This window comes from Amphiura filiformis, chromosome 13 (genome assembly GCF_039555335.1).
Source record: "Amphiura filiformis chromosome 13, Afil_fr2py, whole genome shotgun sequence".
NCBI lineage: Eukaryota > Metazoa > Echinodermata > Ophiuroidea > Amphilepidida > Amphiuridae > Amphiura > Amphiura filiformis.
In genome coordinates, this window is record NC_092640.1 from 3,512,060 (window position 1) to 3,528,150 (window position 16,091).

At 37.4% G+C, this 16,091-nt stretch overlaps 1 protein-coding gene across 1 annotated transcript; it reads left to right on the plus strand.

Moving 5' to 3' along the window:
* The first annotated feature begins 27 nt into the window (after positions 1-27).
* On the plus strand, positions 28-13,801 carry LOC140168773 (DC-STAMP domain-containing protein 2-like). Its single transcript, XM_072192183.1, has 8 exons — positions 28-119; positions 3,277-3,576; positions 5,029-5,150; positions 6,129-6,444; positions 7,484-7,647; positions 8,234-8,389; positions 10,041-10,284; positions 11,487-13,801. Exons 1-8 carry the CDS (start codon positions 89-91, stop codon positions 12,776-12,778), a joined length of 2,625 nt encoding a protein of 874 aa, XP_072048284.1. The 5' UTR covers positions 28-88; the 3' UTR covers positions 12,779-13,801.
* Positions 13,802-16,091: the final 2,290 nt, after the last annotated feature.

The following is a 16,091-nucleotide window of genomic DNA, read 5'->3' on the forward strand; positions in this document are numbered from 1 at the left end:
GACAATATTGCTATCAAATCTCCACTTGCGGCTTTTTAAACGTGGAAATGTGTTTTTCATTTGAGTCGTTGACACATGTTGTATAATCATGAACCATTCAAAAGAGTCACCAAATCCAGGTAAGCTATACGCTGGCGAAGTAACGTAATTAATCGGATTAATTACCAAGGCAATAGGTGAAAACAATTTTGAACATATCGCGCTGCACTACAAGCAGGTTACACTCATCACCTGTGTATGTCTGCAATCATAGATTGAATACAATACTGGTCTTTTCAAAGATACTAATCTTACAGGTGCAAGTGATCAGCATGATATGGTTCAATGCATAGGTACTCTGTGAATGTTGTAGTGCAGCGCGGTATATTCAAAAATTGTTTTCACCTATTGCTATGGTAGTTAATCCGATTATTACGTAACTTCGCCAGCGTATGGTATTTTATTCAAGGATTAGTAAATGAAAAGTTGTTCGATTGTGAGTCACGGTTGTTTGATGTGATCATTTATTAACTTTTCTAACAAAACATTATTATAATGTTCATGAATAATACCAACAGCTATCACACTAATAAACTGTATATACACATACCGTATATTTTGTAGCAATTTTTAACATAGACTTTCGTTTCTATATCAAATTATTCATCTTTTTCTGCATTTTTGTGGCGATTATAATTCTATAAAATGTACATTTGTGTGCAAATTTATTTTATAATTTTTTTTACATATATCTTTTATTTAAATTAGCCAAATAATATGATTTATATCTTACATTTCACATGATAAAAAGTTTTTTGAAAATTCCTTTGTCACTTGTTAGTGTCTTTGCTGATGTTCTAATATAGTTTAACAAGTCTACCCCTTGTAAAGATGCAAACAAGATTTTAGATAAATAGCGCCATCATTGTTCAACTTTTCTTAAAAATGACACAGTTTTACATGTCATCAAACAACCGTGGAGTAATTAAATATGCAATGTAGTGGTAAAAGTGTGCAGAACTACGTGTTCAAAAACACAGAATTACAGCTTTGGACGTACTAAAGAAACAATTGTCCAACAAGATTGAACAGACAACTTGTTAAACTATGGAAGCATTTCGTGTACCTATCCTTAAAACTTTTAATGCAAAGGTTGGCAGCTAGAATTTCCATGGTGTATTTAATTCATACTGAATGTCATTATTGACCAGTTAACAACAGGTGAAGGGGTCATATTAACATCCGATGACCTCCGGTACATTTCTCCCACAGTGAAAACAGTATTATATCAGTATATATAATTTTCACAGCAAGCATATGTTCATTACAAGTTAGGTTAGTGTGCAAAACATTTACCACTCACACACGTGGGAAGCTGAAAGTTTCTTAGAGTCTATGGTTATCTTTATGTTAATCAGTGGGAGCTTTATAGACGAATCCAAGTAGCCAAGTCATGGTCAGGATTTGGTCGGACATCTTTGGGTAGCCGCTAGCACCAACCTGGTGTTTTGAGCGTCCAATTGTGCAAATAAAAGCCGCCTAACACTTAGAGAAGATGTAAGGACGAGGAGGGTTAATATAATAATAGCTAATAATGTATATAATGGAGATAATTCCGCAGGTAATCCCGTCGCATCTACATAGTCCTTTTGTTCGCAAGTACATCAATACATATATACCGTGTATAGTTAATCCGATTATTATGTCACTTCAACAGCGAATAGACCATGCTGTGTGTTTTGTCGAAGGGAACTGTATTGTGTTATTCTTTTGTCTACCTGTGTTTTCGTGGAAGGTGTAAAACGGGTGATGGAGTGCAGTTTAAAGTTTCTGCCAAGGCCGAATCATTTCACATTTTGAGTGCATTGTAGCCGATGGCTACCCAACTAAAGGCTGCTAGTCAGGTGTAGGAATGCGTGAATTTAGATTCGTCTATATTATTATATATCAGTACAATGGCCCAACGTCGCACAGTGACATCGCCCCGATATCTTCATAGTAGAAATCGCCATGGTAGGTTGAATCCACAGCCACCCATGACCATTTTATTCGGACGTTATGAGATGCATATTATTACTGAGGTGACCTGACTAAGGCTACTGACATAGACGGGTAATTGATTTCTCGCTCTGTGAGCAAGCTTGTATACGACATTGCGGTCAATGGTTATACTCTCTCCACTTGAGTGAGTGCCGCTATAGCCTGCTGCGCGCTGTAGTCCATACAAGACCAACGCAATATAAAATTGAGAGTCTTGGTCAAATTTTGAGTTCAAAGCGCACGGCCAATTTTCAAAGCGCACGCTAACGACTATAATATCTGTTCAACACGTATTTTCAAGTGTATGAGACCACATCTGGTTTCTTGAGAAAAATTCATTTACGGGAGATATTCATCATTTTCTAACTCAGTATCCGAAGATTTTCGTCTGATATCAAAATCGTGCATAGCAATTCACGTGTATCGATCCCGTGTATTCATTTTAATGTCACTGCTGCACCAAATAATTATTAGCCAGGCGATGTCGGTGTGCGTCGTGACCTCTTTTCGACGTTTCCCGGGGCGTATCCTGCTTACCACGGACAGGCTTTAACATGCATGCTTAACCCTAAAACTACTTAGCCATTTTGTAGCACAGACTACGAAAGGGTGGGGTGTTGTTGCAACCCCCTAATTTTCAATTATAAACGTCATATACCGTTTGAATGAGTCTCAATGGGTCTCATCTATTCATTGATATCAAAATAAGTACAAACATATGTTATATATAAATGACCTTCTATTCAGGGGTGTAGCAAAAGCATCTGGGAACCATTGACAAGAAAAAGTGTGGGCCCTTCTAACATCTCCTTTTTTTTTTTTTTTTTTTTTAATCCAAACTCATAATGTGATATAGTCCTCTTGGCCCCTGGACTTTGTCTAATCTGTCCACCCGCTTGTTATGCCCTGCTTCTATTTTGTTGCAAGTCTACTAACGATTTTGCTCGTCTCCAGCGCTTGTTCATCTACGTATATACCTACACACTCACCTATACTGATTAATTGCTGCTGTACAGGCTTTTTTTTTCATGTATCTGATATTGCAGTTTATTGTTCGTGGAATGTTAATAAAGTGCCTGGGTCAGTACAGCTGCTCCTAAAACTCACCTATGCTGATTGCTGCGCTACAGTTACTGATGTTTACAAAACATGCACTAAGCAGGCTTGTTCACAAACTATTAATTATTATTTGATGCATGTTTAATTAATTGATGAATTTGTTAAATTGTTTTGATCATCTATTATATTGATATACAGGTGCCAGAAACAAACCATTTATGCCCCTAAGACCACCAGCAAATAACCATGGTAACAAACCATCCGAGTTAAATAACGCCATGACGACTAAACACATCAATGAGCATGATGAGAATGGAAGGATCCAAGACAAGCGTGACCTTGTGCCTTCTAGTGGTCATCTGACCCCTGAACGAAAAGCACTTCAACCACCATCCAATAGAGAGGGAAGAAATGTGAAGTCAGATACGAATGCGGCTGATTTAGGGCAATTAGGCACAAAAGAGAAATCCAGGGTGAAGAGTCCAGGTCCGCATCAAGGTATGGGCACCAAGTCAATCCAAAAACATGACAATAACAAGTAAAACAATAACAAAGGTGCCGTGTTATTTTTTCTTAGCATGCGACAAGGCTGACGAATTCAGGATGGTACGTTGACGCCGAAAATGCATAGAGAATAGTATTTTGCACTTAGAATTTATATTATGGAATAGACTTGATATTGTTAGCCAATTGGCCTATGTGTTGATCGTGAGGTGCAGTTAGACAATTTTGTTTGTACAGAAAAGCTCTGAATCTGCTTTTAGGGATTACACGTAACGAAATACTATAATTGATATTCATATCAATAAATACACTTCAAGGCGTTTTCTTCTTTGTTTGTGTCTGGTGGATTAGATTACGTCAACACTTAAACGAGAATTATACTGGTCATTCTTTGTCAGTGGGAGGGTCTAGTTCAGGCCTTCTCAACTAGTTTACTTGAAGTGCCAATTTTAAATTTTTAGTGATCATGAAGTGGATTTTAAGGTTTTTGTGAGGCCCAGATTGGGTATTTTCACCCCTTTTTTGTTCAACATTAAGGCGAAAAAATTCATAAAATTACCGTGCGCCACTTCGTGCGCCACTTCGACTATCTCCAAGCGCCACAAGTGGCGCGCGCGCCGCCAGTTGAGAAGGCCTGGTCTAGTTCGTAGACACATAATCTGATTAGACACTCGCATGATTTCGGGTGCCGTCTATCAGGTCGTAGACGAGCCCACTACATCATGAGTGTTGATAACGCGTAATTTTTTTGCAAAGACAAAAGATGAAAAAATGTGCACCTTTTCAAGAAAGTTTGGAAAAAACACCCTTTGTCAAACCAAATTTCCATTACTTTGGTTTGGGTGGGGATGTGCGGCTGGGACGATAAACTACCCGACTGCAAACCAAAATTTGACGAAAAACAGACCCGACATTTTTGGAAAAGTTTCGCAAACTTTGCAAAAGCAAATGGTGAAAAATTTGCACCTTTTCGAGAAAGTATGGAAAAACACCCTTTCTTAAACTATATATTCATGATAATAGGAGCCATCAATAAACCAAACTGACTGAAAATGCACACCGAGCCTACACAAAATGGCTGAAAGGAGACAAATTTTAACGGGGCACCTTTTGGCGAGAAAAATCAGTTAATGTTACAAAAGCGCGCAAAAAAATGGCACTGCTTAGGTTAAAAGTGGCAAAATAAAATGTAAATTTGGGCAGAAACACAAAAAAGTCTTAAATGTCGAGGCGGTCACCATCCCACAGTAGGGCGGGGGGGGGGCAAGGGGGCAAGACTTTTCACAGGGGGGCAGCTGCCCTTCCCCCCTCCCCCATGGCTACGCCACTGCACTGTGCCGTCATTTCCTGTAAGAACTACTCCCTTATTGGACCCTGACATATTTTAAATATGCGCTTAACTAACATGCAATATAATTATATATTTGTTGGTGATTCTCATTACAGGTTTGAGTACAAAGGACTCCGAGTCATCTCCATCACCTGCCGGGTCTCCGGGACCTTTGCGCTCTCCAGTTCAGCGCTCAGCAAAGTTGGCAACTGAGGATAGAGATAGAAAGTTCCTTCAGGTATGGCATTTACTTGTATGTTATAATAGCCTGTTTTAATTATTTTTCCGACTCGGTTATTTTCATATTAACCCTAACACTGGTTATCGCTGCCCGGCCAGCAATTCCGTGAGCATATCACGCTTAGGGTGATTGCGTCTTCGCGGACTCTGGGATTCATGCATGCGCAGAATTTTTCATCGTGGTATTTCGTGGTATTTTTGGGTGTTAGGATTAATGGCTTGCTCTATGTGGTGTCTTTTCTTCCTTCCCATGTGCATGTTTTTCTCGGGATGGAGAAAAAACATCGATTTGATAGAGTATTGGCCTTAGTAGAAGAACCGCAAGACTTATGGAAATATTATAGCGATTAATGGCTTCCTTGATTCACCAAGGGTATTTTTTAACTTCTGGCCAATAATAGTCCAGTTTCAAATGTCGTGTATTTCGTTGATTAAGGCCACATTACAACCCTGCTGAAGGTTTTGAAATACAGAAAAAATCTTTCTTCAGATTTCGTTAAAAACAACGCTATTCCTCTGATCAAAATGATTCAGAAAAGGTATAGTTTAGTCCATTTTTAAACGTCTGTTTTTTAAATTTTTTTTTATTAGTAACCACCAACTGTTTGGACTGCAACTATTGGTTAAAATTACCCTTATATCAAAATGTACCAAGATTCAGACCTGTAAATATAATTCCTTCTACAGTTTTCAAACAAATTAATCAACATTCACTGTAGCAGAACATTTACGATATTTAAGCAATGAATGAAATTACTACCAGTTCATCATGGCTGCAATGTTACGTTAACCGGTAGATTGATTAAGGTTTGCGCTCTGGGATATGTTGATAGCATTTTTAAATTGTCTTACAGACAACAATGTGTAAATGCACATGTACAACTGCTTACCGACAACAATGTGTAAGTACACATGTGCAACTGCCTAATATCTTTTTAACTTGTTTTTTTTTTTTCATTTTACTATCCACGCACAGGGTGACCCACAAACCACAGGTATCTCCTACGACCCATCGAGCCTCTCATCTGGATACATCTCATCACTTTCTCCAACCTCACCACCAAAATCGATGACGCCCATTTATGGCAGCAGAGATGTACTCAATGATCTATTTCGTAGCGAACGAGGCTCGAATAAAAGATTGAAGGCGGTGGCTGGTTTCATGACAGGACTTATATTGGGGGTGGTATTGATGATCGGCTTATATTACGGTCTGAGTTATGGACTCGTTACTGCCTTTGTTATCACTGCTGTGTCCACATTGTTGATGTCATTGTGTCTCGCATTCACAGGTGAGCATACGTTTGTCCATTGGGCTATCCAGTTGAATTCCATACACCTCCTATGGTAGACATGATCTTATATAATATATTATTGAAAAATAACACTTTGAAGTTTTGCAAAAGTTTATTCCACAAATCATATATTTTGAAAACTTGCATGATTTATTTTGTTAATGAGTTATGTACGTTTTACAAAAGTGCTGTTGTTTCAGCCCTGTTGACAACATAACTCAAGAACCACATGACCTATAAAAGTATATCTGTGATATTGGAATTCTTCAACACACTCGCTATGAAATGATCAATGCAATGTTTGCCAAAGCTCACTATTATTCGCAAGATGCTGCGAACTACCAAATCGCAACAGTTCGAAAACTGAACGTTTAATGTACACTCTCATGTCAGCGCTCTAATCGGAAACAATAGAACAATATACCCTGCAGACTCTGAAAAATAGAGAAGATCAAGTATTTCCGTCCTGGATCGGTAAATTACAAACGAATAAAAACGACCGCTTCCCCCAAGAGCTGCCAAGAAATATATTACAATATTATTGGTACATTGAACGTGAGGCCACTCAATACTCTAGGGAAAGTTGATAAAAATTGAACACGGAATGTGGAGGTGTACATGTATCAACATGATAAACGGTCTTGTTTATAAAAAAAAAATGGCCAGGGATTTTCCCAATAAAGCCCATTTTCTGAAGCAGTAAGACCTTTTTTACAAAGGTCTTGTAAAATATTTATCCGGTACCCCACCAAAACAAAACCGTGAAAAAACGGGGCCTCGGGTTCGACAAGAAACACGGAATCGATACTCGTAATGATTCTCATAAGATTCGGTTGTGAGAATCAAATTCTCTCATTATATCATATAGTAAGTGCAGCAACTATGATGGAATTTGATTCTCGCAAACCAAGACGAAATCCAGGCTCTGAGAAAACTTGTATTTTATCACCCCCTCCCACTCGACCAAGAAAGCTGACTACGCCTCTCCTCGGCATGATAAAATGACTTTACTCTTTTATTATCTCTTATTTTATAGTGAGAGGAAGATGTGTGGCTTCGTTAATGGTTCCAACCCTGTGTACACAGCAAGGAAGAGCTGCATTCTTAGCCATCGTGGTGACATTGCTTCTTAATGGACCAATCAATAACATCTTCCTTAATGCTAACGAAGTATCAAACTCCATGAGTTGTAGTGCAGAGGTAAGGAGACGGTAAAATAATACACCATTTCGTTACTTCCTATAACCTTTGCAAACCTTTATATCGTCAACGCGTACATCGTTACTGCGTACACACTAGCGAATCCTCGGTCATAGACGCAGTCTGAGCGTTTTGTGTTGAGGTGTTCGGGAAACCGAAATGTGAATTGAGACACTGCGATGTTTTACCCTGTAATGCTTACTTCTACGCGTACGTCAAGTATTGGGCTATTGCAAGAATAGAATCACACCCCCTATAGAGGAGTTTGGATTCCCAAACTTTTTTGTCCAGTCATGATAGTTGGAAATCCAGACTTTCAAAATATATAAAAAATCCAGCATGTAATAGTTCAAAATCGAAAATCTTAAATTAAGGGTCTCATTTCCGTAATTTTTATACATTTCATTGCATATAATTGTAAGCCTTTTCCTTTCTTTTATTAAAAATGTATTCCTCTATATAGGGGGTATGCACCTATTTTATTTAGATTTTCCCTGCAAAAATATATATTTGGTTCATAGCATGCACTTGATACCTACAAGTGTGTATTTCCTTTTGCTTGTATTATTGCCTTCTTTGTATATAGCTTGCATACAACCAAAGCCAACGAATACAGCAAATAGCATCGGAAGTCTACGACCAATACGTAATGAACTTGGAGACGACTGTCGGCAACCTACAAGACTTTGTGAACGGTGTGCAAGAAGTACTGGGACTTCGACCGCTCGGTGATGGCCTTAACGTAAGTTCCCGTGCTGTGTATCTTTATATATATGTCAATCTACTCCAGAGATGCCGTCTCTATTTATAATGTCTCGTTGACAATACAAGCCTGAAATTAAACCTTTAAATATTGCTTCTACTAGAATTTGGGTTTTATGCCCCATATTTTGTACTTGATGTGGAATTTCTGTTGTGAAATAAATATATTTCGTCGGTAGCAACACATAGTGGCGTACGTGCGGGACAACCGCAAAATACATTTCCGAGAAAAACGCGTTTGAAGGATATGCTACTAATAACATAGTAAGTTACTCCTCGAATATTATCACTCAGTGGAACGATTACATTTGAAATTGAAGTTAAAGGATTAAACTATTAAACTATAACTTAAATAGTTAAAAAGGAATAAATTTCACTATGTGAAACGGAAGATTTGGGGGTTTCGGCGGATTTTTGAAGCGTAAGTCGCACGTACGCCACTATGTGAAACGGAAGATTTGGGGATTTCAGCAGGTTTTTGAAGCGTAAGTCGCACGTACGCCACTATGTGAAACGGAAGATTTGGTGTTTTCGGCTCGTGTCCGAAGCGTACGCCATATTATTGACGGATGATGTGCCTAAATGTCATCAAGTCCGATTTTCGCCGTTTCACATAATGGCGTATGTTGAGCGAAAGTCAGTTTGTGAAACGGAAGATATTGGATTCTTACGGGATTGTTAACATAAGTCAATTGATTAATTAACGTTATTAATTAATTAAGTATAGTTGAGCTTTCTTACTTGGTATACTTGAAGAACTTGATATATAAAACCGTTTGGCAAAATTTTATAAAATTGACCAAAATCACCATACGCCACTATGTGTTGCGACCGACGATTTTATCCTTATATAACTGGACTTCATTAACGAGTAGAAAGTGTGGAATCTCACAATATGAAATACTGCATTTTGGGATTTATTAAATTTACAAGTAAGCTAAGCTATATGGACCTCTGGCATTTTTCAGTATGACGTTATATAAATTTTGTAAAAAGCTACAGCTGTTCAATATGTTTCCTGTTTTTTGGGGGCATATTTCCCAAATAAGGCCAAATAAGGTAAAACGAAGAAAATTTCCTACAGCATGATTATTGGCGGAGCTTCACCCAGCTAGGGCGTACAAACAAGAAGACGAATGGTGATATGCTCACAATTTATACGTCAACACATAATACAAATAGCGATATGCACATAGTTTTTACTTCACTGATCCAATGATACACTTGCACACGATGTGATTAGTAATCGCTCGATCCGTGTATTCGAAATAAAACCGGAGATCTCTTGATTTGATATAAAAACTTAAATTTTAATGAAAACACTTCGGGTTTAGTCCTTCTCGTGGCATTTTAGTACTCCATTTGTTCCATGCAAAAAGTAGAAATTCGAGAAGTATTGAAGGCGTTGCTGTGCAGCAAATCACTTCTTATGACTTAAAAACTCCCATAGAACTCAATGTTACACTGAAAACATAAACTAGCTGCTTAACTAGATTTAAACTAGTCAGACTGGTTAATCCAGCCGGCTTGACTAGCTTAAGGATAATCATAAAGCTTGTTTGCTATATTCACTTTGATTTGTTCTTTTAATGCAGTCATTATAGAGGTTTCAACCATTGGTTTGTTTTCAGGATATTAGGACTACCGTTAATGACGTTTTTGAAGTGTTTGATGATTGTAAAGACATAGCGAAGGAAACAAAAAACGATTGTAATGACGTCCGGTCTGAGGTTACCGATACAAAAAATGACTGCAGAAGGGCGTTCCCTAATAATTTTGGAATCGGAATTCCGGGAGTTCCGGATATTCCAAATCCGGGAAGTCCGGACATTCCAAATCCGGGAAGTCCGGATATTCCGAATGTTCCTGGTGTCGGTAAGGAAAATTGTTGTTATGAATTTGGAAGTAAATAACCCAGTAGCAGTATAACAGTTATTTAGAGATGAAATCAAAACTCGACCGCCGGTTGACCGCGGGGTTACCGGCGGTTACCGATAGCGCACTCCATTGTTTAGAACAATAGAAATCGGCTCCAACATGACGGAACCGCCAGGAACCGACGGTCGGGGTTTTATTTCATCCCTTTTTGGATTCATGATCTACGTTGATTTTATTGGTATCACTGGATAGAAGATACCTATAGCTATCTAATGGTATCAAATATAATAGTATATGACATTTAATATAGAATTCGGGGGCTCGCCGAAATGATCTTTATCTGTTTATAGATTTTTGAAGTCTCTGGGTAAAATTGGATCAAGTAATTAAAATTTCTGGACAAAAAAAAATCGTCGGTACATTCACAAGTTTTTTGGCGCCACCATTTTGAATCCTTGCCCGGGCGCACAACCCCTACCTAGACACATTGTTTAAATAGAGTCCTTTTTTGGAAGCTCGAAGAAATTTACATGTAACAGTATCTCTAAAGTATGTTCAGCTCATAACACTGTGTATTGATAAAGAATGGCGTGCACGCTGTAGGGCGCGTAATGCGTGACTATCGCTTACGCGAACGTGATTTGGGAAATTATTGACGCGCGCAGTAACAAAAGCTGAATAATATCGGCCTTATAAAAACTGGACAAACTTGAGTAAAACCGATATAATTATGTACACAGGGTTAAAGTGATGCAACCGGGTTTTTTTTTCGTCTTTGTCTGACACCCCGCGAGGAGCACGAGTTTCCGGACTTTATTTCTAGTCCTGATTATTGGAAAATCAGATCTTTATTGTGTCCATAGACGAAAAAAATCCTGCAGCAAATTTTCAGAGCTCGTTTTTATTTACAAGTTGTTTTTTTTCAGTAATATTGGTAAGTGGAATTCTAGTAGTTTTCAGAAAGCAATCTTAGAAATTCAGAAATCCTTATATTGAAAAGTTACTCCTCTATAGGTGGTGTATATTTATTTTCTGGAATAGCCCATTGTCTTGCTCGATGCATAATCCTCTTGCTGATCCTAAGAAATAATGAAAACAATATTTGAAGACCACTAAAGTTATTCAATTCTTGATAGGTGTAAGAAGGTAATTTTGGTTCCAATTTTTAATTGTAAACGTTTTATGTTTTTTGTTTAAAGATATTGATGGTGTGTGTGATATATTCGACCCGGTAGCAGACGCAACAAACACTTTATGTGAAGGCGTAACCAGCAGTCTCAATACCCTTTGTCAATCTCCCGCGGTCGTGGGAGAAACTCTCGATGATGCAATCAGCCAGATTACCGACCAATTTCTTGCAGAAATTGACTTCTCAAGTTACTTTGATCAACGAGCCAATCAAAGCGATACGTTTCAAAACATTCAAGACGCTATCGAAGAAGATATTGATGACGCCATTGAAATCATTGGATATGTTTTCTCGATTCTAGAAAAATTAGTAGCTTCGTCGGTAATTTTTCTCCTATATAGATCTTACAGGTATCATACAGCTTATCGTACCAAGGATAAATTTGATAACTTTTATCTTACTCAAAAGTTTATAGAATTAGATAAAGCGCAAAAAGAGAGTGGTAAAAAGACATTGCTCCCGTTGAAAAAATCCGAAAAAGTTCGTTTGATTGATGTTACGTCATTGAAACTCAGCAAGACTGAGAAAGGTTTATTCAAGCTTGGTGTAGTTACCCTTATGACTCATATTTGTATTGCAACTATTCTTATTTTGGTCGATAATGGCTTTTATTGGTTATTGCTAATTATAAGAAAACATGGCTCGATACAGGCGGATATAACAGGTGAGAGTGGATTGACGTTGGACATACCTGGAAACAGTGCCATATCTTATCTCATTCGTGAGTTTTTTGGAGAGTTCAGATATAGTAACAGCTTTGATATATCGTATGATAATACCAGATGTCTGCCAGATGGGAGTCCACCAAATAACGTCTTATCAATCGGTATAGGTATCTGCTACTTAATGGCAACCTTTATGGTATTGTTTCAAGCATATGCTCTCAGATTACGACCACGTATTGCTGCATATTTCTACCCAGAACGCGAGATGGAACGGCTTTATTTTATCTACAACGACACACTAAAGAAGCGACAAACATTATCCAAGGTTTTGAAGGATATTATTAAACAGAAGAAGAAAGAACATGATGCAAAACAAAAAGTCAGCATTCGTGTTTATCTAGCAGAACGCTATCCAATCTGCAAGAAGATCTTCAAGATCCTGCATATATCCAAAGAACAGACGCTCTGTTTTGGATGTGACAGTGATGACGATGGCACCTTTAAGCAATGTGTTGGGTGCAAAGGAAAATATTGTGAAGAGTGTCTGGAAGGAACGAATAATACATGCACAATTTGCGATGAGCGTTTTGAAGACATTCACAAAACTATTGAACAGACTAGTGAAGCACGGCTCTAATAAGACTGTTAAGGCCTTCTAAAGTTCGAACTCTTTCTTCTTCTTCTTCTTCTTCTTCTTCTTCTTCTTCTTCTTCTTTGTCTTCGTCTTCTTCTTCTTCGTCTTCTTCTTCTTCGTCTTCTTCTTCGGCCGCCGTCACTACTCACGAGTGACGATTAGCTACCATCTGCCTGCATCGCCTGATCTCCTTCTGTCAAGGTGTTCTTAGACTATGCCATAGTCGATTTGTGATTTAAAAAAAGAATGTGCTATTAATCATGATGAACGCATTCATTTGAACTCGAAATCATACTGATGTTTATTACATTAATACTTGTAAATGGTCATAAAAAGTTTATATAATTAGTGACAGTAAAAGTAACGTATACTTAGGCTTATAGTATTGCATGCAACATATCTTAATGGCATTATAATGGCTCAATTCAATACTGAACAATTCTGATTTTAGAATCTACCAATTTATTGATCGCGAAAGCCCGCATTTGGTAAGAAAACAGAGTACAGAGGGAGTACGGTGACTGAAAAGATCAGATGTGAAAATCTATCAGTTGTACACAAATTAATACAAGTGAGAGTTGCATGCTTAAATGTAATAGCCAGAGTATGTACAATGGGTAAGTGGACTACGGAGAAGTCTAAGCTGTTCTGTTCTGAGATAGACGTTTGGCTTACACTATGTCCATTCCTGTCCATTCTGTGATGTTGTCAAATCCTTTGTCCTTCAACTTGTCCTTTTATTACCTGGGGTGTTAGTGCACTGCCACTTCCTCTGAGGTTCCTCAAGGATCGTTCTGTTTGTTCTTTTCTCCTTCCATCTTATGTTTGGTATTCTTCTCTAGAACCACGTCCAGCAGCAACCACTCAGTTCTCATCTGCTTTAGTCAAAAGTTCGAACTATGTATTTTATATTATCATGCTGATGTGGAACTTACAAAGTAAAGTACAAAATATCCAAGAGATCCACATATATTCACGCCATGATTGGTTACCATGGTTACAGGCGAGTGACCTAGAAATAGAGGTAGAATAATTGTTTACATTTATACTACAATAAAATATATGGATCTGTTATTGTAGAATCTATTATATACGTGAATGATAATTATGGTTGGTATTACAATGTTATTTTTGACTTAAACATAATGAAAAGAAATATTTGTGTATATTCTCAGTCATCCAAGTATATCAAATATCAAGTTGATTTGAATTAAAATCTAGTCAACTGGACTTACTATTTATTGACTGGCGACGTTTCACATCCTATCCTGGACGTCTCAGTTCTGTGACCCCGTCACGGGTCACTGACCAATCGCCGCCGAAAAATCAGACGGCTTGAGGAGCATCCAGGATAGGATGTGAAACATCGCCAGTCAATAAATAGTAAGTCCAGTTGACTAGATTTGAATTCAAATCAACTTGATATAATAAAAAGAACTTATTTTGTTTTGAAAAGTTTAATAATATTAAAAATATTGTTAATGGTAACGTTATCTAAATAAATGGATAATAATTATAGCAAATTCCCCTATACGTCAGAGGTCAAAGTGTCCAAAAATTGCTCTCAAAAACTGGAAGTTACAATTCCGATTGGGCTTATTGCAGAAGAGGACAAACTCCGGACATATAGCTTCCACGTGCGGGGACTTGAACCCCACATCTCTCCAGGCAGGATTTTGTTTTTTTCTCTGATTTATCCGCCTATGCATCTTACCATTGTAAAAACATATTTAATAGATCTTTTCAAATCGATGTTTTCCGAAGTTATGGATGACCCCGTTTACAACGCAAAGGCAACCATTACGTCTGAATACAAATCTGCGTAAACGACACGGTATGGCTTGTGTAAGATATTGATATTTATATTGCGAAGACCACATGGAGACAAAATCAAACGTGCCGCAGACGACAAACACTTGCATTTTTCTTTCTTTTACTGTCACATTGTGAAGTGCCAAATAGTGGAAGTGTTACTTCAATACCTTTATAAAATATTTCTCTGTGATGACTCATGTTGATTTTGGCTAAATATGTTGTATTTTCACTCAAAAGTGTACGTGATTCCGCTTGATTCGCTGTGCACCAAATTTACCCTTTAGCTTACTGAATAAATGCTGCGGATATCCGAAAAGGTCTATTGTGCTAGTGTGCGGTGCGTGATTCCTTCTTATGTATATAAATTAGTTATAAGAATAACGATTAAAAGCATAATTAATTTGATCTCATGCACATGTTTGAATATTTCTATGTTCAAGTGTATGATGTTTGTCTAATTATTATAGTAAAATTGTATGAATATTACTTATGTAAGTTAAAGTATATTTTGTAGAGTAGTGCTTATATGCTCGGTAAAGGTTCCTTACATGTCGTATGTTTTGGACACTGTTGTTACAACTTCTGACTGTTGACAGTTCATACAGAAGTTTTATTGAAATAAAGCTTTGTACTTTTTCATTCTCAACAGCAACCGTGGAAATAACATACGCACCATACAAGAAGTCCCATAAAAAGGTTACATGTAGAAAATGAGCCGCGTTTTGTGATGGCATAACAAAAAAGTGTATATTTATCAGATATTATTTATTCAAAAACACCCAAATAAAGCCCAAATGCAAGAGATTGTTATAAATGTTGATGACTGAAGGCACCAAACACCTGTTCCTCTCTAATGACCATCTTCCGTTATTTATTACCACCAGAGTCAAGAAGCTCTAAAACTACTTTATTTTTTTACCTGCCCAATGTGAACAACCTTGAACAACCATGAACAAAAGAGAAACACAATAAAGCAATGAAGAAAAATTATGAAAACAAAGGTGTGCTTGTGTTCAACCAAACATGTTTGAAGTACATGTATAATGGATAATGTTTTAGCCATTGAACATTGATGTTTAGGAATTTGATAGGTTGAGTTCAGTTGCTACACAGAGTGAAGACTACAATGTGTTCAATGGGTAAACACACTGACATTTACTATACTGATATTGTGAAATGGCCTATATTAATATTTTGATGTTGATGGATACAATTAAAAGAATAATATTGAACACTGTTATGCATGTAGGGTAGACCATCAGTGTTGTTTGATAAGACATAATAATGATCAATGTACAAGGGTCATTCAATAGGTTCTACATTCTGTCTTGTAACTTTGGTTATGTACAGGGTAGCTTCCACTAGGAGACAAAAATCCGTGATTTTCACGGATTTTTCTACTGGTCACGGATTTTTCTCAGAAAAATATCTCCTAATTCTCAGAACGAATATACATTGGAATGTTACCTATAAATAAGAGCAAAAGTACTCGAGTATTATA

Excerpts from the sequence above, each read along its gene's own strand:
- LOC140168773 (XM_072192183.1), top strand. The coding sequence starts at position 89 with ATGAACCATTCAAAAGAGTCACCAAATCCAG. Across the intron at positions 3,577-5,028 it reads GAGTCCAGGTCCGCATCAAG|GTTTGAGTACAAAGGACTCC; the intron begins GTATGGGCACCA and ends TTCTCATTACAG. Across the intron at positions 5,151-6,128 it reads GAGATAGAAAGTTCCTTCAG|GGTGACCCACAAACCACAGG; the intron begins GTATGGCATTTA and ends ATCCACGCACAG.